The 22479-nt window shown below is 50.5% G+C and overlaps 1 protein-coding gene across 1 annotated transcript; it reads right to left on the bottom strand.

Annotated features, from left to right (window-relative positions):
* Nucleotides 1-1559: 1559 nt before the first annotated feature.
* On the bottom strand, nt 1560-18898 carry QPRT (quinolinate phosphoribosyltransferase). The gene is made up of 4 exons (XM_084774125.1): nt 18802-18898; nt 2496-3031; nt 2105-2236; nt 1560-2017 (listed from the first exon to the last, which is right to left on the bottom strand). The coding sequence occupies exons 1-4, from the start codon at nt 18812-18814 to the stop codon at nt 1799-1801; spliced, it is 900 nt and encodes a 299-aa protein (XP_084630251.1). The 5' UTR covers nt 18815-18898; the 3' UTR covers nt 1560-1798.
* Between the last annotated feature and the right edge of the window lie 3581 nt (nt 18899-22479).

The following is a 22479-nucleotide window of genomic DNA, read 5'->3' as shown; positions in this document are numbered from 1 at the left end:
TCTCAGGCTGGTATCACCTGGAATTTCAGGTTGGGGTTTTCCAGAGCCCCCCCCCCCAGGCCCACATTTCCTGCACTGGGGCCCAGCAGTGCCCAGCTCTGTGGGAACTCAATTCTCCCTCTTCAGAAGTGAGAAGTTGGGTCACTTGGCTAAGAGTGGTCTGAGCTGCCTCTAGAGGAAGGACAGGATGAGGAGGGTCAGAGAGGATGGGCGCCATCCCACGTGGCACCTCCAGGCTGTGTCCAGGACCCCTGCAGGTAAATCTCAGCCTCGGACACACAGCCTGCCGAGGGCAGGGGTGAATGATACACACCCCGATCTGCTGAGCTCTGGACTGTGAAACGTGCTTAGTGTTTGTGTTTCCAGCACTCCCCTAAGTGACATGGGGTAGGAAACCTCAAGCAACCCAGGACCCTTGAGGATAGTGCCTTTGTGGGCAAGAAAGAGCTGACTCTCTCCTGCCCTTGGGCAAAGGGCGAGAAGGGTGGGGCTCTGAGAGCCAGAGGAAGCTCCCAAGGGAGCCCCTGGGAGGAGTCACCTCATGGGCCACCAGCACCATGGCCATGTTCCACCTAAGCTCTAGGCTTAGGTGAGGTCAGAGCAGCACCTCAGACATCAGCCAGGGGGAATGTCCCAGCTGGATGGCAAACCCGATGCCACGCACCTTCAAATCTATGACATAGCTCCTGGTATAAAAAAAGACATGCGGGCTGGAGAGATGGCTCAGAGGTTAAGAACACCGCCTGCTCTTCCAAAGGTCCTGAGTTCAATTCCCAGCAACCACATGGTGGCTCACAACCATTTATAATAAAATCTGGTGCCCTCTTCTGGCTTGCAGGTGTACATTCAGGCAAAATATTGTATACATAATAAATAAATAAACCTTAAAAAAAAAAAAAAGACAACTCCACGTGCACATCTCACCAGGGTGATTTACACGTGTGAAAAGCGATGCTCTGCGCTAGAAGCAGAGCGAAGCCTGAGCAGCGGAGACAAGGCCAGCCTGGGCTACGTGGTGAGGCCGAGAATGGGGGAAGAAGAGGCACAGCAAAGGAGGAAGAGAAGAAGAGAGGCTGAGGACGGAGCTGTGCTTAGAGGACTTGCCCGTAGCCCAGGCCCCATCCTCAACACCGCAGAAGGAGAAAGGAGTGCTCTGGGCTGTGCTAACGGCTTACTTCCTGTCATGTGTCCCCCCACCCCACCCCTCAGCTGCGCACACAGGCCATGTGGTGTCAGCTGCTGCCTGCCAGAGTCTTGCTGTGAAACACCAACTGTTAAAGGGGCAACCTTTCCAGAGGGTAGTGTTGGAAAACAAGTGTCTGTCTTAGCATAGATAAGTGGTACTGATTTTTCTTTCTTTCTTTCTTTCTTTCTTTCTTTCTTTCTTTCTTTTTCTTTCAAGACAGGGTCTGTGTTAGCCTTGGCTGTCCTGGACTCACTTTGTAGACCAGGCTGGCTTCGAACTCACAGAGATCCATCTGCCTCTGCCTCCCAAGTGGTGGTATTAAAGGCCTGGCTGTGGTACTGATTTATAGTGTTGACCGACCACTGTGAGGAAGTTGTCATCAGCAGCCCAGTAAGGCTGAACATTTTATTAGACCTATTTTATAGATGAGAAAACCGAGGCAAGCAAAACCAAAGGCAGTCCCGGCAGGTGACACAAGCTGGAGGCGGCAGAGCTACCGGGAAGCCTAGGTAAATGCCGGGTGTGTCCTGTTAGCCTCTGAATCTAAAAATGTGTGACCCGAGGGGGCCCAGGAAATCACAGTAATCCATTCTGGTGGCATCTTCCTCGGCTTTAGGACAGGCGGGCATGTGGCACTGGAGTATCCCCTTCCGCAAACAGTTTGAGGGAGAAATCCAGGGCTGGAGCAGCCTGGGTCAGCATCCCCAAAGAGATGACGTCAATGTGGTCCCCACAGAACTGGGGAAGGTTGCCCAGTGTGACACCCCCACTGGCTTCCACAGCCACGTTAGGGAATTTGGCTTTAAGTGCAGCGGCTACTGGGTGCAGCTCCTGTTAAGATACAAGTCAAGGGGAGGTGAGTCCCCAATACCAGGCACCCAGAAACAAGCCCCGCCCAGGAGTCAGAGCCCCTCTCACCTCAGGCTTGAAGTTGTCCAGCATAACCACATCAGCCCCAGCCTCTGCTGCCTGCACCGCCTCCTTCAGGCTGCTGCATTCCACCTCTACCTTCAGGGAGAAATCGGCTGCCTGCCGGGCCCTCAGCACTGCCTGCCAGGCCAATTAGAGAGACGGTGAGGTTGGGTAGCCAAGCACTGGACCCTGTGGGGGCCCAGAGAACTACGCTTTGAAGCCGCATCTACAGATGGAAAGGCTTGGAGACACACCCCCTTCCCGCCCCTCCGCCGCCCCCCCCCACCCCCCCGCCGCCCCTGGGATCACTTTTCACCAGGCTGCGGCTGGGAGTCTCTGGTGCAGTGACTGAGGTGCGGGCCAGGATGGAAACAGAGGCTCAGCCGGGGGCACTCACCTTCTCCATGCTACCCGCTGCCACCACGTGGTTGTCTTTCACCATCACCAGCCCTCCCAGGTCGTAGCGGTGGCATGCGGCCCCGCCCACTAGGAGTCCATACTTCTCCACCAGTCGGAATCCCGGCGTGGTCTTCCTGGTGCCCGCCACGTGTCCGGTCCAGCCCGTGCTCCTGGCCACCTCCACAGCTGTTGCCGCCGCACTGGCGATCCCACTGCAGCGGGCCAGGGTGTTAAGGGCCACCCGTTCCCCCAGGAGCAGGTGGTGGGCAGGTCCCCTGACCTCCGCCACCTTGACCACAGGTACCAGCTTCGATCCCTCCGGGAGGAACCAAGACACTTGGCAGTTGAGTTGAGTGAAGATGGTATCAAAGAAAGGTCGCCCTGCTAGAACCCCGGGGGATTTGGCCCACAGCGCAGCCTGCGAGGGGGCCGACCCGGTGACCAAGGATGCAAAATTGAGGCCCGGGCAGTCCTCTTGCAGCCAGCTGTGGACCAGGGCTGCCAAGGTCGTAGGGGGCAGCAGAAGATGCAGGCCTGGGGAGGAACCAGAGAGAGCTCTGTTGAGTTTGCCCTTCTTCCCTTTTGACACCAAAATACTTAACAGCAAAGTTAAGCTTTGAATAAGCATCAAAGTTATTTTTCCCCCTCCAAGGCAGGGTTTTTCTGTGTAGCCTTGGCTGTCCTAGGCTCACTTTGTAGACCAGGCTGGCCTCAAACTCACAGCGATCCGCCTGCCTCTGCCTCCAGAGTGCTGGGATTAAAGGTGTGCGCCACCACACCTGGCTTTTTATTTTTTTCAAAGTTTTATAAGAAAGCTGGATAGGGCTGGAGAGATGGCTCAGAGGTTAAGGGTACTGTCTGCTCTTCCAAAGGTTCTGAGTTCAATTCCCAGCAACCACATGGTGGCTCACAGCCATCTGTAATGAGATCTGGTGCCCCCTTCTGGTGTACGCACAGGCACACTGTATACATAATAAATAAATTTCAAAAAAAAAAAGAAAGAAAGAAAGAAAGAAAGCTGGTATAGCGAGGCATACCAATAGGAAGAGTTGACCAGACCTGGTCCCAAAATAGCAACAGCAACAACAACAACAATAATAAATAAAATGTAGAAGCAGGCGCTTGCTCCTTCCTATTATCACCATACCTCCATTTTGGTTTTTTTTTTTTTTACATTCGGTGTATGTGTGTGTGTGTGTGTGTATGCAGGTGTCACTGCTCTTGAGTAGATGTCAAAGTACAACTTGCAAGAGTTGGTTTTCCAAAGCATGTTGGCCCTAGGACTAACTCGGCCTGCCAAGCCTGACAGTGGCACCTTCACCCGCTAGGTCACCTCCACCATACAGCTTTGGTTTGGTTTAAGATTTATTTATTTATTTTATTATGTATACAGTGCTCGGCCTGCATGTACACCTATGGGCCAGAAGAGGGCATTAAATCACATTATGGTTGTGAGCCACCATGTGGTTGCTGGGAATTGAACTCAGGACCTCTGGAAGAGCAGTCAGTGCTCTTAACCTCTGAGCCGTCTCTCCAGCTCTATACATCTTGCTTTTAACCTTAATTGGCTTAGAGACACAACAGGCAGCGAGCCCTCTTATCACACTAGAGTCCAGTAGTCTTATTAACACGCACACGGCTTGCTCCTCCTGCAGAATTAGAGCTCTGTGCCCTGAGCAGCAGCTGCCCCCCCCCCCCTGTCCTTGCCAACTGCCCTTCTGCTTTCTGTACTGAAATCTGAGGGCACAGCTGCTCAGGTAATTTGTACAGTTTGTCCCAGGTGACATGTTTAAGAACACGTAAGAATCCCAGCACTCGGGAGGCAGAGGCAGGTGGATCGCTGTGAGTTCGAGGACAGCCTGGTCTACAAAAGGAGTCCAGGACATCCAAGGCTAACAGAGACCTGGTCTCGAAAAAAACCAAAAAAATTTTAAAAAACGCGTAAGAAAACACGGCCCATTATCTGAAATGCAAATGTAACCTGGCGTCTTGTCTTTTATATATCAAAGCTACTGTTCTGTTCAAAGCTATTTACCAACAAGATGATTTGTATTCTGTTTTGGGGACATGGTTTACTTATGTAGCCCAGGATGCCCTGGACGCCCAGTCATCCTAACCTCCTGAGTGCCGGGGTTTAGAGACATGCACCATCCCCGCCCTCAATATTTGACAGCGTGGGTAACAGACGTGTGCACACCTGAAGGCTGCCCTGCCGCCCTTCATCTGCTTTCAAGAAGGATTAGCTATTTTTGCCTTGAAGCCCTCCAGCAGACCATGAGCATGTCCGGGACACCAAGTGCTTTATTTACGGTGGGAATCTAAACCACGTCCTCATGCTTCTAGAAACTGCTCTACCACCAAGCCTCAATCACAGCCGAACGCTAAATATTATAAAGCTGGTAATTCAGGTGTTTACAGCAACAGAGGACCACAGAGGAAACACAAATCGGCTGACATGCCTGGCAGCAAGGAGGCTGCAGGCAAAGCCTTAGTGCTGCTGCAAAGCAGGCTCGGTTATGTACTGTTCCAGAGCTGTGAGCGAGGGAGTAAGGGGGAGAGACATGGTTTCCCTAAGGTCCTTCACCTCTGTGTGTGGCACCGACTGAAGGGCCTTTCCACCTTTGGGCCTTCAGAATCCAGCCACTGCAGAGACAAAAATCCAGACACGATGCAACATTGCCACCTGTCGGTTGGTAAAATAGCTGCAGCCTTTACACAATTTGGTTTCCTCAACCCCGACTCCGACTCCGACTCCCTCCCTCTCTTTCACCCCTGCTATCCTGGAATTCACTACGGAACCCAAGCTGGCCTTGAACTCCAGGCAGTCCTGCCTCAGTTTCCTGAATACCTTTGGATTTCCATGTTGGTCTCTGGATTTCGGTTTTGACTTGAATCCTGTTGGTTGGTAAACCAAAATGCCTCCTTACCCCTTGACACCATTGTCCCCTTCTGATGCTGGACTCTGGACTCCCACTCGGCCACACTGTGTTTAGAGTTCTGTTTTGAGTTCTTGCCTTACAGTTAAGAGTTCCGGATGACAGTTTTTATCACTTGCCTCCTGCCCACTTCTGCTTTATTTTTCCAAGAAAAGGTTTCTCTGTGTAGCCCTGGCTGTCCTGGAGCTCACTCACTCTGTAGACCAGGCTGGCCTGGAACTCAAAGTCACCCCCTCCTGCCTCCCGAGTGCTGGGATTAAAGGCGTGCGCCACTACCCACTGACCGGCTACTTCTGTGTTTGGCAACTCTGCCACTGTGCACCGCCAAGCACATCTTCTGCACTTGGCCACGCTCCTCACGTACCCGACTCCCGACCCATTGTTTTGGCAGCTGAGAGCTGCCATGGTGGTGGGTGGTGGGTCTTCCTGTCGCTCCCAGGTCTCAGCCTGAGATGGTTCATCTTTGTTCCTGGGCCGCATGGCCGCTTTCCTTGCTCCTGTCACCACTTTCCTCTCAGACCTTTCTATAGACCGCTGCTAGGTGAGAAGGTACCAGCAATGTACACCACAGTCCTGTCCTGTCCCTCTGATAGAACCCCAGTTCCTGGCCCAGCATGAGGCTCGGGCATGTGGGAGAGTGAAGTAGGAGGATTTCAACTATTTTTGAGGCCAGCCTGGGCTACATACACAGCGAGTTCCAGAACAGCCTGAGTCACAGTGTAAAATTCTGTCTCAAAAACAAATATTAAAAAAAAAAAAAGCAACCAAATGCTCAATGTGCTAAGCTATACAAATTTTCATAAGTAGCTGGGTGTGGTGGCTCACACTTTTGATCCCAGTGTTCTAAGAGACAGAGGCAGGTGGATCTCTGTGAGTTGGAGGCCAGCCTTGTCTAGAATTCTAGGGCAGCTAGGGCTACACAGAGTCCTGACTCTAAAACAAACAAACAATGTGAAAGAGTAATTAAAAGAAATGGCGGGGGCTGGAGAGATGGCCCAGAGGTTAAGAGCACTGACTACTTTTCCAGAGGTCCTGAGTTCAATTCCCAGCAACCACATGTTGGCTCACAACTATCTATAATGTGATCTAATGTGCACTGTATACATAATAAAAAAATCTTAAAAAAAAAAAGAAATGGCAAAATATTGACAAGTTCGTACCGCAATAGCGAGTATGCAGCTATGAGGTAATGGCATAGGAGATTATGTCATCAGACAATCCACTTGGTGCAGTGACTTGGCACACAACTCCAGGGCATGACCCGAGTTTCCATAGTGTCTCAGCCTCTTTTGGCTCAGTCCACAGCTCCCGCCTCTGATTGCCTGTGACAGGGATAATGACTCAGGGACCCTGGGCTCCTAAGATCAGAGGGATGTTGTCTGGCAGATGGTAGCTGTGTTGGCTACAGAAATGACTGAAGTATTCCCCAAGTGTGACAGGTGCTGAGCAGGTGACACTGTGTCCCTGAGAAGGCTGCGTCATGTTTGCCAAGCAGAGGTGGCTGAGGTTGTGGAGATTTGAAGCTGAAAAGCAGGAAGAGAGGGCTGAAGGTGAGACGCTGCAGAAACGGAAGGTGAGCCAGAGCCTAAGAGGATTGAACTATTTAGCTTGGCAATCTGGGCCGATCCCAGGAACCACCACAGGGCTGGAAGTGAAGTGCTGTGGTTATGGTTTTTTTTTTTCTAGAAGAGTCACCTCAGCCACCGACTGAAGATGGAGACGACAAAGGGAGGCTGAGGGGTAGGAAAGGAGAGAGCCACTTATGAGGTGGGATCTGCCCGAACTGGCAGCTGTTAGGTGTCAAAACCTTGGTTTCGTGTTCCAGGAGGTGGAACAGAGACCACAGGAGTCATCCCAGGAGAGAAGTTTGGGCAAGAAGAAGAGCCGAGGAAGGCGGGGAAAGCACCGGAAGCACCAGGAGGCCCAGCTGTGTGGGTACCTCACCTCAGCCTCCCCACAGGGGTCATTCCCATTTCAAAAGCACAGAAACCATATTTCACTGTTTCCTGTGGTGCTGGGTGGTGAGGCTGCGCAGCACAGCTGGGGAGGGAAACAGGCCGCTCTCAGCAGGTGTTGACGTAGAACCGTGAATGGTGCACAGCCAGAGTAGGCAGATGGGTCAGTTCCCAAGAGATCCTGGGCCGAGGAGGAGTGAGGCTGTGGGGGAGGAGGTGCGGGCAGAGGTGTGGTTGACGCACAGAGAAGAGTCAACAGCGGATGTTTGGATTTTTTTTGGGGGGGGGGAAGGGTTGCCGGGAGAAGACTCAATAAATAGTGCATGGGCAGCGCAAGTGAAAGACGGAAAGTGGGTCATTGGGCTTAGCAAACTTAGCAACTAAGTAGCCTTGGCTGAAGCAGCCTGGGTGGCGTGTGATGGCAACAGAGTTGCAAGGTCACTGTCAAAAATTACCCTGTGAGGCGAGGAAGTCGAAGCTGTGGGTGTGAGGCACTGGCTTCGGGTGCTGAGCAACACCCGCCCCCCACCCCACCCCACCGGGCCGGCTCCCCTCCCTCCCATCTGGAAAGGCTGTTTTAACTCTCAGCTGTCCCAGCTCATTGTAAATCAACTGCATTCGGATGTGGGGGAGGGGGTGGGAGATCCCAGACTTGTAGCTGTTCCAAGTCCATCTCACACCCAAAGGGTGGCAGATGTGAAGGGCAAGATGGCTCAGAGGGTAAAAGGTGCCTGCTGCCCAGCCTGGTGACCTGAGTCTGATCCCTGGGACCCACATGGAGTTTGGAAAGAACTGACTTGCACACGTTGTCCTCTTGACCTCCATGGCGTGTGTGTGTGTGTGTGTGTGTGTGTGTGTGTGTGTGTGAGAGAGAGAGAGAGAGAGAGAGAGAGAGACAGAGAGAGAGAGACAGAGAGAGAAACACTCGTACACACAGAGACAGACACAAAAAAAGAGAGTAAATGAATGTTAAATGCAACAGCAGCAGCAGCAGCAGCAAGAACTGGGGTGTGGCCGGGTGGCGCCCCACTTGAAGCCTGCTGCAGATCCTGGCTGGGCTCAGTTCTCAGAGGGGGTGAGGGTCGCACCTATGTTCACTGCAGCTTTTAGCATTCTGTTTCAGTCTGCCTACATGTGATGTCATCGCTTACCTGCCTCAGGGGCGTGGCCCTGCCCAGGGCCATATAAAAGGACAAACCGTCCACGTGGCCCCCTCTTTTACCCCTCTTACTCTCCCTCTCTTCGTGTCTCTGTCTCTCTGGGGTACCCCTCCCCCCTTTCCTCCTCCCCCATGCTCACTTAATAAACTCCTCTACAACATAGTATCTTCTGCCTGGCATCTTAATATCTTATTTTCTTTTTATTAATCATAACAGCAGCACTATTCAAATGACTCCAAGTCATGGAGTCAGCCCCAGTGCCCATCAACAGAAGGGTGGATGAAGAAATCACGGTGTGCGCGCACAGGGAAACCTTGGCCTCAACAAAAAACAAAATTATAACACTCGCAGAAGAATGGTTCAAACTGGAAATCATGCTAAGACAAACATTACGTGTTTTTTCTCAGACGTGGAGTCTAGATTGGAAAACAACAAAAGTAGATGCGAGTTATCTGGGGAAGATGGAGACTAGAGAGAGGCAAGGGAAAGACAGGGTGATGGCTCGAAGATCAAAGTGCACTGTAGTCCTGTCGGAAACTATTTTGTACAAATAACAGTCTTAATTAACATGAATGAAAAGAGGAGAGAAATAAAGACAAAGCAGAAGAAGGCCGGGCACCTTGGTGCACGCCTTTAATCCCAGCAACTCAGGAGGCAGAGGCAGGTGGATCTCCCTGAGTTTGAGCCCAGCCTGGTCTACAGAGTGAGTTCCAGAACAGCCAGAGCAGTCAGTGAGATCCTGTCTCAAGAGGAGGAGGCTGAGAGTCGTGTCAGTGGCAGGGCACAAGCGGAGGGTGTGGTCCTCACGGCAGCCAGTGCTCATCCCGAAAGAGCCAATGCTCACAACCGAGGCTCCCGGTGATGGCCTAAACCACAAATTTGGGAAACCAAGGAAGGAGGATCGAAAGTTTGAGGTTACATAACAAGTTTTTCCACTCAACAAAAACAATAACAAAAACCCAAAAAGAACAAAGAAAAGGGGCTGGAGAGCTGCCTCAGAGGTTAAGAGCACTGGCTGCTCTTCCAAAGGTCCTGAGTTCAATTCCCAGCAACCACATAGTGGCTCACAACCATGTATAAAAAAAAAATTAAAATTAAAAACTATGTAATTTTGTTTGTCTGTTTTTTGTTTTTCAAGACAGGGTTTCTCTGAGTAGCCTTGGCTGTCCTGAAATTGCTTTTTTGTTTACCAGGCTGGCCTCGAACTCAAAGTGATCCACCTGCCTCTGCCTCCCAAGTGCTGGGATTAAGGGCGTGCGCCTGGCTAAAAACTATATAAAAATTTAAAACACCAATCCTTGTGTGACATGACACAATCTGACTCAGCTGATATGAAAAGCCAGGGAAGACAAGTCGGGAAAGTCAAGGTGGTGGCTGCTGGAAGCTAGGACTGAAGGACACACTGTTGGGACCTTTTTAGGGTGAAGATGTTCAGCTTGGTGAAATTACCCAAAATCATTGACTTATGTTCATAAGTAAACAGGAACCTGTGCTCCGACCGCTGTAGCAAGCCATGCTCCAGCCACGCCCCTGAGCATCAAGATGACAGAAGCAGGGACAGGAAACCCCCAAGAGAGGTGGCGCTCATCAGTAACACCCCCACCCCACCCCACCCCCGCACTCCCTAGGCTGAGGCATAGAGAGAGCTTGAGGCCAGCCTGCGATGGGGTGAGGAGAGAGGAAGAGGAGGAGGAAGAGGGCCAAAAAGAGCTAGGGCTCAGAGTGTGGATGCAACCACCTCCCACAGCCTTTCACTTGCCAGGTAAGCATCTCAAGGCTCTACCCCAGCCCTTACTTGAGGGATTTGGAGGGCAGCGGTAGAGACAGGGTCTCTCTCTGTGTAGTCCTAGCTGCCCTGGAACTTGCTCTGTAGATCAGGCTGGCCTGGAATTTAGAGATCTGCCTGTCTCTGCCTCCCGAGTGCTGGGATTAAAGGCGTGCACCACACGTCTGGCTTATACGTTTCTAACTCATTTTTTAAGACCTGTTTATTTTGAACGTATGAGTGCTTTGCTTTCACATATGTGTGCTCACTATGTGAACTGGTAACCCTGGAAACCAGAAGTCCCAGGCGGTTGTTGGATGTGCGGGGGGGGGGGGGGGGGGGGGGGGACCTAACCCCAGCTTCTGCGCCCTAACTGCTGGGCTGTCTCTGTGTCCCCTGCCCAAGTGGAGAGCTGTGCAAACTGTTGACCCCAGGGCCCCAGCAAAGGGATTAGGTACCCTGTGGAACGCACAGCAAGAATCTAACTGCTGGGAGAGCTTCTGAGTCTGAGAAGATCAATCGCCATCACACACTGCTGCCCACCACACCAGGGAACTATTGTGTGGGTATCATTACCTACAGTCCCCACGGTACACAACAGTCGTGTTTATGGATGGAAATCGAGGCTGGGAAACGAAAAGGGAAACTTTTTTTTTAACTTCTTGGAGCAGAGCTAGAGAGTGGCGAGGCTGGGGCATGACAGGCAGCACCTGCTCTTCCGGCTCCAGAGCAAGTGCTTTAGGACTGGCCAGCTGCCTCAGCCCCCTGACTTCCCCCACACAGACGTCTTGGAGACTAGGGGGGGGCGGGGCTGGCTGCCTGGCGGAGGGCGCACGGCTCCCACTGTTTCCACTTGGGGGAATAAACAAACACATCTGGTGTTCTCTCAGCCCTATTGGCTAACATTTTCAACAGAAGAGATCCCAGAGAGTGGTTCTGAATATCCCGGCTCGCTCTCCTAATTAGCAGCTGTCCCTGGAAGGCATTGACTTCAGAGGGAAGCCTTGCTGAGCTTCGCCGGGAGGAGGAGGAGGAGGGCCCGGGGAGGGAGGGGGTGGGGACAGCGCTCAGCCTAATTGAAGTTCTTGCCTCATTATCCGTGGAGAAGTTCCTCCCAGGCACCTGGACTGCCAGAGGATAATTTCACCCAGCGGTAAACCTGATCCCTCATTGGATAGCTTTTTAATTGATTATCTGGGGTGAATAAAACTCTAATAAAATTGACATGACAGGGATGGCATATAGCTAGTTTGGCGGAGTGCTTGCGTGGCACACAGGAAGGCCTGGGTCCCATCTTCAGCACACCTGTAATTCCAGCATTTGGAAATCGGAGGCAGGAGAATCAGAAGTTCAAGGTCACCCCCAACAACGTACAGGGTTTGAAACCTGCCTTAGTTACGTGAAACATTTTCTTTCTTTCTTTAAGATTTTTTTTTTTCCTGAGTGCTCTATCTGCAGGTGAGCATGCAGGCCAGATGAGGGCATCAGATCACATTATAGATGGTTGTGAACCACCATGTGTTTGCTGGGAATTGAACTCAAGACCTCTGGAAGAACAGACAGTGCTGTGAACCGCTGAGCCATCTCTCCAGCCCCTTTGAGACCTTTTCCTTAAAAAAAAAAAATGTGAGCCGGGCGTGGTGGCGCACGCCTTTAATCCCAGCAATTGGGAGGCAGAGGCAGGCGGATCGCTGTGAGTTCGAGGCCAGCCTGATCTACAGAGTGAGTCCAGGACAGCTACACAGAAAAACCCTGTCTCAAAAAAAAAAAAGTGTTTTGTTTTCTGAGACAGGGTTTCTCTGTCTTGGACTCACTTTGTACATCAGGCTGGCCTCGAATTCACAGCGATCCACCTGCCTCTGCCTCCTGAGTGCTAGGATTAAAGGCTTAAAAAAATTTTTTTTTAATGAATAAAAAAAAAAAAAAGGTGTTCCAACAGCCCAGCATGGTGGCGCACACCTTTAATCCCAGCACTCAGGAGGCAGAGGTAGGCGGCTCTCTGTGAATTCAAGGCCAGCTTGGTCTACAAAGTGGTCCTAGACAGCCAAGGCTACACAGAGAAACCTTGTCTCGAAAAACCAAAAACTAACCAAACAAACAAAACCCCCAAAAGGCGGTTCAAGCGTGGTGGTCAAAGCCTGTAACTACAGCTACTAAATATACTGAGACAGGAGAATTTCACATTCAAGGCCAGCCTGAGCCATCACTGGGATCTTCACGTGGGGTTTAGATTTAAATACAGGCCAAGAAGCATAAGCTAAGCAGTCCTGATCAGGCGTGGTCCTGCCCATCATCACTGCTGCTCCTCCTGCAAGGTGGTCTGAGCAGTAAACCTGCCTGAGCCTCCTTCCTGGAGACTCCCTTCTCCACTCTGGCTACAGCATGAAGTTTCCAGGAAATTCTAATTATCATTATTATTTTATTTATTTATTTATTTAGGTTTTTCGAGACAGGGTTTCTCTGTGTAGCCTTGGCTGTCCTGGACTCGCTTTGTAGACCAGGCTGGCCTCGAACTCACAGCAATCCGCCTGCCTCTGCCTCCCGAGTGCTGGGATTAAAGGCGTGCACCACCACACCCAGGGCTCCTATTATTATTTTTTTGAGATCATTATTCCAATGTCACAGCCAACGAATAACGTTGTCCTCCCTAGGGTGTCTTCGTCCTGACCTTGGCGGGTGGCCCAGTGCTTGCCGTGAAAGCAGGAAGATTGCCAGAACTCACACGTAACGCCCAGAGAAAACCAAACCAAGGTGAATTAGCTCCTGAGGAGACACTGAGATTAACCTCTGACCTCCACATGTACCGCCCCCTCCCCGACACGCATTACAAGGCATCCAGGTGCATATGGAGTCTCATCAGGGTATTTACAGTTTAACCTTCACAACCACAACTCTACCCATTTTATAGGTAAGGAAATGGAGGGACAAAACAGGGCAAGTCCGCACACCTGGGAAGTGTGAGCTTGGCGTCATAAAGCCAGGCTGGCCCTATCAGGGACTCCTCACCCCTGGGAAGGGATGGTCACTGATCTAGCTCAGTTTTGTTCATCCTTTTCCTGAGTCGCACCTGCAGTCACCTTGGGTTCCAGCAAAGACAGACAGGGCTGAAGCCAAAAATCTGTGGACAAAGGACACCCCACGCTCCAGGCCCACCACCCTCCCATGGGGCAGCCACCGGCTGTGGTGGTGACGCAGCACAGGACTGGAGCAGTCCCCTTAGGGAGCCAGGGTGCTCTGGCAAGAACTTCTCTTTTCTCAGAAAAGAGAAAACGGTGGGCCAGACCACATGTTCTGTCAGTACGGAGTTCTGCAAGATTCCAGGACCTTGCCGCTGGCCTTCTGAGAGTGGCCTGGAGCATCTGGATTGCAATCCTGACTCCAAGTGAGTGTCACAGGGGTCACAGGGCTGCCTGTTAGGAGGGCAAGGGGACAACTCACTTCTGTGTCTGAGAGCAGCCAGGCCTGGCCACCAGTGTCATCGGGAGTCAGGAGTCTGAGTGTCAAAGCTTTGCTCTTCCCTCTGCTTATTGGTTGATTCATTCAACCAACACCAGGTGGAGACAGAGGCTAGTCCACACTGCAGCCGGCCTAATTAATTCTTTCCAATAACCTCACTTCCTCGGAACAGAAAAGAAAAGCTTCCCCTCTCACCCAGTGCCAGGACGGTACACACACTTTCAGAGAGTGTGAGGGCAGAGGTGAGGCTGCAAAGGGCCGGCTCTAAAGACAAGTTAGACTTTGACCGGAGAGAGCGCTCAATGGCAGAGAGAGGCCCAGGCGCCCTGGAGAGGTGGTAGGTTCTGGAAGATGAGGCTCAGGTACTGAGAAAGGGACGACAGAAAAGGTTGAGTGTTGGAATGAGCCAAGCAGAGCCGGGCTTGGAGGAGTGTTCAGAACCCGGTTCTGCTCCCTGGGCAACAAGAACTCACTGTAGAATTTTGATCAGAGTTAAGAGGATAACAAGATAAAAGTTGAAGTTTCAGTATTTAAAGGCCAGTGAAACGGCTCATGGGAAAAGGTGCTTGCCTTCAAAAGTCTGATGCTGTAATTTAATCCCAGAACCCACGTGGTGGAAGGAGAGAACTCTCGGAAGCTGTCCTCTGACCTCTGGCCGTGGCACGTGCTTACCCACACACATGAATACATTTAAGCTATGTCTAGAGTTCTTGGCTAGGAAGCTATTGAAAGGGCTTTGGCAAGAGGCAGTAAACCAGAGTGAACTGTGACAGCTAGGGCTTGTTTCTCAAGGTCACAGGGATGGGGCTCAGCCCCTAGGTAGCTCGCCTGGGCTCAGCAGTGCTCACTCCCTGACTCCAGTACTTGGCCTTTGTCTGCTGGCTTCCAGCTCTTCGGCCACACTCTGGACTGGCCCCTTTGTTTCCTTGACTCCCCAGCCTGGAGTCACTCCCTTTCCTTGCCTTATTTTATGTAGGTCACTTAGCCCTAGCCAACCTTCTGTCGCGTGTGTGAGGCTGTGATGTACCAGAACCAGGCAGGATGCTCTGAGGAGGAAAACAGAAGAGAAAGGACCAGGAATGCCATGGAGGTAGAGTCCAGGGGGCGTAACCACTGGACACCAGAGGCAATGGCTCAGTGGTACCCTCCATCTCCAGTTTGTGATGATGAAGCGGGAGGAAGCAACATCACAGTAGCTGCTCAATAGGGAAAACTTGGCGTCTGATACCACAAACATGACAGTGTTGAGTCCAGGGTTCCAAAGGTGGGACCCAATCTCTCGTGAGGCAGAGGCAGGCAGATCTCCTCTGAGTTCCAAGCCAGCCTGGTCTGTAGAGTGAGTTCCAGGACAGCCAGGACAGCCCAGAGAAACCCTGTCTCAAACAACAGCAGCAGCAGCAGCAGCAGAGGCAACATACAGAGGCAGATTTGAGAGTCTCCTCACTAGCCCGTGTGTGGGTACCCGACCCTTTGTGATGGTCCTTAATTCCACAGTCCTCTGGGAAGATAGTATTTTTAATTTATCAACAAAGAACACAGCACAGTGAAGTTTATACATATATTCTAACACACACACACACACACACACACACACACACACACACACATATATATATGGCATATGGTAGTAATGGGATTTTATGTAGGTGACTCTGATGATTAGTGTACTTTTCTTTTTTTTCCAAGGTAGGTCTCACTCTGTAGCTCTGACCATACTGAGTCTATGTAGACCAGGCTGGCCTTAAACTCAGAGATCCACTGCCTCTGCCTCCTGAGTGCTGGGATTAGTGTGTGGCACTACACCTGGCTAACGACTAGTGCGTTTTTCTATCATTCTCTATTTTAAAGACAAGGACTCTTGCTGAATTAAGCTGGAACTCAGAAACTGGCTAAACAGGCTGGCTGCAGAGCTCAAAGGATCTGCCTACCCCCCCCCCCATGCCTCCCGCACACTCAGGGTGAGGACTGCAGTCTAGTTTTTATGTGGGTCCTGGTGAACTTGAGTTCAGGTCTTCATGCTGGTGAGGCATGAAGCACTTTACCTACTGAGCATCTTTTTAGACACTGTCCTTGAATTTGTGAGTTTTGTTTTGTTTTTTTTCTTTTTGTTTGTTTTTTCAAAACAGAGTTTCCCTATGTAGCCTTGACTGTCCTAGACTCGCTTTGTAGAACAGGCTGGCCTCGAACTCACAGCGATCTGCCTGCCTCCCAAGTGCTAGGATTAAAGGTATGCGCCACCACGCCCAGCCGAATTTCTGAGGTTATAATTTATTCTTATTAACGGGGCTGGAGAGATGGCTCAGAGGTTAAGAGCACCAGCTACTCTTGCAGAGGTCCTGAGTTCAATTCCCAGCAACCACATGGTGGCTCACAAAACCATCTATGAGATCTTGTGGTGCCCTCTTCTGGCCTGCAGGTATACATGCAGGCAGAACACTGTAAACATAATAAATAAATAAATCTTTTTAAAAAAATTTATTCTTATTAAGAATTTGGGTCCTGGGGCTGGAGAGATGGCTCAGTGGTTAAGAGCACTGTCTGCTCTTCCAAAGGACCCGGGTTCAATTCCCAGTACCCACATGGCAGCTCACAACTGTCTGTAACTCCACCTTCTGACACCTTCACACTAATGCACATAAAATGAAGTTAAATAAATTATTTAAAAAAAAAAAGAATTTGGGTCCTAAGCATCTTTAATCCCAGCACTCGGGAGGCAGAGGCAGGCAGATTGCTGTGAGTTCGAGGCCAGCCTGGTCTACAAAATGAGTCCAGGACAGCCAAGTCTACACAGAGAAACCCTGTCTTGAAAAACAAAACACAAACAAACAAAAAAATTGGGCCTTGAGCCTGTTGTGGGGCACAGACCTGTAATGTCATCACTTGGAGGCCAAGACAGGAGGATTGTAAGTTCAAGGTCAGCCTGAGCTACCTGATGAGTTCCAAGCCATTTGGGGCTATGAATCAATTCCCTGGAGATAATGACCCTGTGTAGACTGACGGCTTGGAGTTGAAGTGCGCGCTTGCAGAGGACAGGAGCTCTGTTCCTAGCACACGCATCAATTGCCTATAACTGTATGGGACCCAACGCCTATGGCCTCCGGCAACCCCACACGTGTGCACACACCTCCTGTCAGCCAGACACAGAATTGAAAATACTAAAAAATACTCCACTAAAAATAAACAAAGCCAGACTCGCGCCTTTAATCTCAGCACCTGGAAGGCAGAGTCTGGAGGATAGCCATGTGGACCAGCTCAGGGGTCCACAGTGAGGGAGGCCCTGAGCCCCATTCCCAGAAACCTGCAAAGGTGAAAGGAGAGAACAGCCTCTAAAAAGATGTCCCTGACCTCCATGCTGTGACACGTCACACCCCAACTCACGCTCAATACTGATAAGTTAAAAATAAATATAGGGGGCTGGAGAGACGGCTCAGAGGTTAAGAGCACTGTCTGCCCTTCCAGAGGTCCTGAGCTCAATTCCCAGCAACCACATGGTGGCTCACAACCATCTATAATGTGATCTGATGCCCTCTTCTGGCCTGCAGGTGTACATGCAGGCAGAGCACTGTATACATAATAACAAAATAATAAATCTTTTTAAAATTTTTATTTTATATTTATTTATTTATTTCTGTTTTTTGAAACAGGGCTTGTCTATATAGCCTTGGCTATCCTGGAACTCACCCTGTAGACCAGGCTTGCTTTGAACTCACAGAGTTCTACCTGCCTCTGCGTCCCGAGTGCTGGGATTAAAGGTGTGTGCCACCGCTGCCCAATATAAAGAAATAAGTCTTCAAAAGTAAAAAAAAATAAATAAATAAATTTAGAAGCCTGGGTATGACGAAAATTATCATTTTGCACCCCTTTCTCAGAAAAAGGAATACATGGCTATTTTCTCAGATTTTCATTATTCATGCTGGGCTTTCATGCCCTCCCTGGAAACCCATCTGTGGTTCCTCAGTAAAGAACTCATCCCCACAGGGGCTGGACCGCTGCAGGTGGCTGTCTCTCTGCCCTACCCGCCCCCCAGCATCTGCCAGGTGCAGAAACTCAGGATCCTACTGAGTAAGTTCCCAGAGCTCCCACAGCTGTGATTACCCCAGGACTCAAATCCAGGTCAATGTGACTTTAGGGGGTTAAGGCAGACAAGGCATGGTGACATGATTTGTTGTTTGATCCCAGCACTTGGGAAGCAGAGGTAAGCAAACTGAGTTCGAGGCCAGCCTAGCCTACGCAGGGAATTCCAGGGGTGCTAAGGAGAGATACAGGTCCAGAGCAAGCTCCACAGTCGAGCCAGAGGAGTTGCAAGCTAGCAGGAAAGTGGAGAGAGTGTGGGGCGGGGGTAGGACGAGGCCCCAGTGAGGGAAGGGAAACACAAAGGATTCAAATAGTTACATACCTGCCAGGTATGTTAAACACGCTCAACAAGGGTGGGACCACCTAGGTACATCCCAGCCCTAATGCTATTGTCGCTTTTACAGATGCAAAAAAAAAAAAAAAAAAAAACAGAGCCTGTCAGAATGTAGAGTTTACCCACTGTCCTGCAGCCTACCTTTGCTGCACTCTGGACTCAAACACGTGCTGTGACTCCTAGGCCAGACCCCACAGCCTGGGCACAAGCGCAGGACTACACCCCCTCCCCCCACTTACCCCTCCAACCTCCCGTTGGGATGAGGCAGGACTTTGCCTGTGCTTCCCTTGGCTGCTAGCGAGGGGCAAAGTCCAGGGCTGCTCCCCTTTCCAAACCCCCACCACCAGTCCATCTGCCCCCAGCACCTCGACTTCCCCCTTCCGTTCCCCAACGTCAGCTTTTCCTTAGGGCTCAACACCACAGAAGGGACAGCGAAGCAAAGAAGACGACGTTGCGGGTTAAGCCAAGTGAGAGAGAAGAGAAGTTGGGAAGAGGTCCACAGGGAGGCCAGAGAGGCCAGGGGACCTTTACAGAAGAGAAAGGGGCAGAGACGGCTGGAATAGGGAGGGGTACAGGCAGTGGGGGACACTGGAAACAGGGACACAAAGCAGTGACTTATTTCACCTTCAGGGTCCATGGTGACTTGGAGCAGCCGGTCAGTGTGTCCACCACTGTTGAGATCGGATCTTGCCAGAGGCTGGGGGTGGGGCTGCCAGAGAGAGGGGAGGGAGGGGCCGAGGGGGGGTGTGGTCCTTCCCGGAGGCATTCCTGGACCCTCCTGAGCCAGCCCCGGAGTAAGACGTGCTCAGCTGGGAGATTTAGAAACTCTGCCTCTTCTGACATCAAAAGGGGTCCTGTTTTCTCCCACTTCCAGCCTCCTGGAGCCTCCCTCAGAGTGCGGGCCACGAATGCGGGACCTCACTCTCCTGTGAGGGCCAGAAAGCCTTGTTAGTGGTGCATTGGAAAAATCATGGATCTTAGACCCTCAGTCAAGTCCCAATTCCATTCCCCCACCCACCCCCACCTCAGAGAGAGGGTCTCACTGTGTAAATCCCTCTGTCTGTACCCCCAGGCCCGTGTTAGGGTTAAAGCGTGCACAACCACGTCCAGGCTGTTTTCTTTTTTATCTCAATTACTCTTTCATGTGTCTCAGTTTTCTTAGCTATAAAGTGGAACACTACTCACTGATAGTCAAGGAAGAAAAGTGTGTGGGTGTTGGGGACACTAGGCCATATGGCCAATGTTCAGCCATCTTGTCAGAGCCTGCACCTTTAAGTCTCTGTTTTTCCCAGAGCTTGCCTTTCACCAGAAACTAGCTGACCCTGTTGTGGGTCAGCAGTTAGACTAAAGACAGATAGAGATGGAGCGACCCTGTTATGGTTTAGCAGTTAGACTAGACAAAGAGGGAGCCAGATACCCTGTGCGGCAGGACATTATGACCCTGCCTGGAATTCCCTGTGTTTTGAGAAAAGCCTGCAGCTGGGTTGCTATAGCAATATGCTCCCCTGCCTTCTGACTTATAAAAGCTGCTGCCTGACTAATAAAGTTTGAGAGCTTGCTCAATCAGACTTGCTCTCCTTCTTTGTGTCTTGCATTTTCAACAGGTAAACTTCCTCCCCAATTTTAGTCAAACCCCGCAGGCCGGGGCATGTGGGGGACAGAGCAGGAACCCCACAAATGTCCCCTGGATCTCCCCCTCCCCAGCCCTGCCTCTTCCTGAGAGCTATGGTTTGAATTATAGTTCTTTGGAGGCGGGTGACTTTATTTTTATTTTTTTTAATTTTTTTATTTTTTTTTTGGATTTTTCAGGACAGAGTTTCTCTGTGTAGCCTTGGCTGTCCTAGACTCGCTTTGTAGACCAGGCTGGCCTCGAACTCACAGCGATCCCCTGCCTCTGCCTCCCGAGTGCTGGGATTAAAGGTGTGCACCACCATGCCTGGCTCCAGGCGGGTGACTTTATAATAAGACAGAGCAATGTTTCCTGCTCTTGATAATGTGTGACTCCTAGCTGTAAACCTTTGTTTATGTATGTTTAACCTGGAATAAACTAGAGATGGACCACAAGGATACCTAGGGGCTGGGTCAGGAAAATACAGGTAAAATGAAAGTAGAGAGAAGGATGTGGGGTGGGGGATGGGAGGTGGGGGATGGGAGGTGGGGGATGGGAGGTGGGGGATGGGGTGGGGGATGGGAGGTGGGGGGTGGGAGGTGGGGGATGGGGTGGGGGATGGAGGTGGGGGGTGGGGGGTGGGAGGTGGGGGATGGGGTGGGGGATGGGGTGGGGGATGGAGGTGGGGGATGTGAGTATGGGCAGCACCAAGTGGACTCAGTTATTGATAACAAGAAATGACTAAAAGGGGGATAGGTAGCTGGGAGGGAGATGGGTTGGGGGCACCAAAGGATATTGGAGGTAGTGGTGGATAGATATGACCAATATGCTCTGAATAAATGTATCCCCTATCTCCCTCAAGACAGGATCTCACTGTGTAGCCCTGGCTGGCCTGGAACCCACTGTGTAGATCAGGCTAGCCTCAAGCTCACATTGGTCTGCCTGCCTCTGCCTCCCAGGTGCTGGGGTTGGGATTGAAGTTTGTGCCACTGCCACGGGCTCATGTATGATCTATCAAATAATCACAATAGTAATTTAAAAATAATCTAAGGAGCTAGAGAGATGGCTCCACAGTTAAGAGCCCTTGCTACTCCTTCAGAGGACATAGGTTCAGTTTGCAGCATGCAAATGAGAGCTCACAATCATCTACAGCTCCAGGTCGTGGGGGATCTGACCCCCTCTTCTAGCCTCTGAGAGAGTCAGGCATCCACACGTTTCACTTACACAGGTGCAGGCCAACACTCAGATAAAAAATTAAAAGGAGATCAAGCAATCTTTTTTGTAGAAGTCTGAGAGCCAAATGTGGTGATGCTCCCCTTTACTCCTGACAAACAGAAAGCAAAGGCAGAAAGATGTCTGAGTCAGAGGTCAGTGTGGTCTACAGAGTGTGATACCTTATCTCAAAAACAACAAAAATCTGGGCAGAAAGAGCTTTGGGTTTTTTCCCCCTTGCTAATGGATTGTTAGCTAAAAATATGAGGGTGTTTAACGATACAAATAAATACATTAGGGGCTGGTGAGACGGCTCGGCTGTTAAGAACACTTGCTGCTCTTTCAGGGACCGGAGTTCAGTTCCCAGCAGCCTATGGTGGCTCACAAACATCTGTAACTCCAGTGCCAAGAGGATTTGACACCTTCTTCTAACCTCTAAATAAGGCACCAGGCACACATGTGGCATATATACACACATACATACAGATGCACAGGCAAATCACTCATACACATAAAATAAATCTAAAATAATGTTGATGATTAAATACGTATGCAATAACAGATATTGTATGTATGTTAATTTTTTATTTAATCATGTTTAAAAAAATATTTTTAAGCCTTCAATGCCAGCACTTGGGAGGCAGAGGCAGGTAGATCGCTGTGAGTTTGAGGCCAGCCTGGTCTACAAAGTGAGTCCAGGACAGCCAAGGCTACACAGATAAACCCTGTCTAAAAACCAAAATAAGAATAGAAGGAAGAGGAGGAGGAGGAAGAAGAGGAGGAGGAGGAGGAAGAAGAGGAGGAGGAAGAAAGCTGCCATGCTCTGTGCTCTGGCTCTGTGATGCCCTCCCCTGACTTTCCCTGGCACCAGACACACATCCAATGCACACACAGACGTGCAGTCAAAGCACTCCTGCACATCAACATTAAAATATTTATTTATGGGCTGGAGAGATGGCTCAGCGGGTAAGAGCACTGACTGCTCTTCCAGAGGTCCTGAGTTCAATTCCCAGGAACCACATGGTGGCTCACAACCATCTATTAAGTGATCTGATACCTTCCCTCTTCTGGCCTGCAGGGGTACAAACAGGCAGAGCACTGTATACATAATAATAAATAAATTTAAAAAAATATATATTTATTTATTTAATGTATATGAATGCTCTACCTGCATGTATGCCTAGGCTCCAGAAGAGGGCCTCTTATCCTCGTATGGATGGTTGTGAGCTACCATGTAGTTGCTGGGAATTGAACTCAGGACGCTTCGAAGAGGTGCATTAAACATTAGATCCTCTTTGTTTATTTGTTTTTTTGTTTTGTTTTGTTTTTCAAGACAGGGTCTCTCTGTGTAGTGTTGGCTGCCCTGGACTTACTTTGTAGACCAGGCTGGCCTCGAACTCACATCCATCCACCTGCCTCTGCCTCCCGAGTGCTGGGATTAAAGGCGTGCGCCACCACGCCTGGCAGATACATACTTTCAA

This window comes from Acomys minous (genome assembly GCF_964271855.1).
Source record: "Acomys minous genome assembly, chromosome: 2".
NCBI classification, from domain to species: domain Eukaryota; kingdom Metazoa; phylum Chordata; class Mammalia; order Rodentia; family Muridae; genus Acomys; species Acomys minous.
Note: the sequence above shows the minus strand (reverse complement) of the source record. Positions and strands in the feature narration are given on the sequence as shown.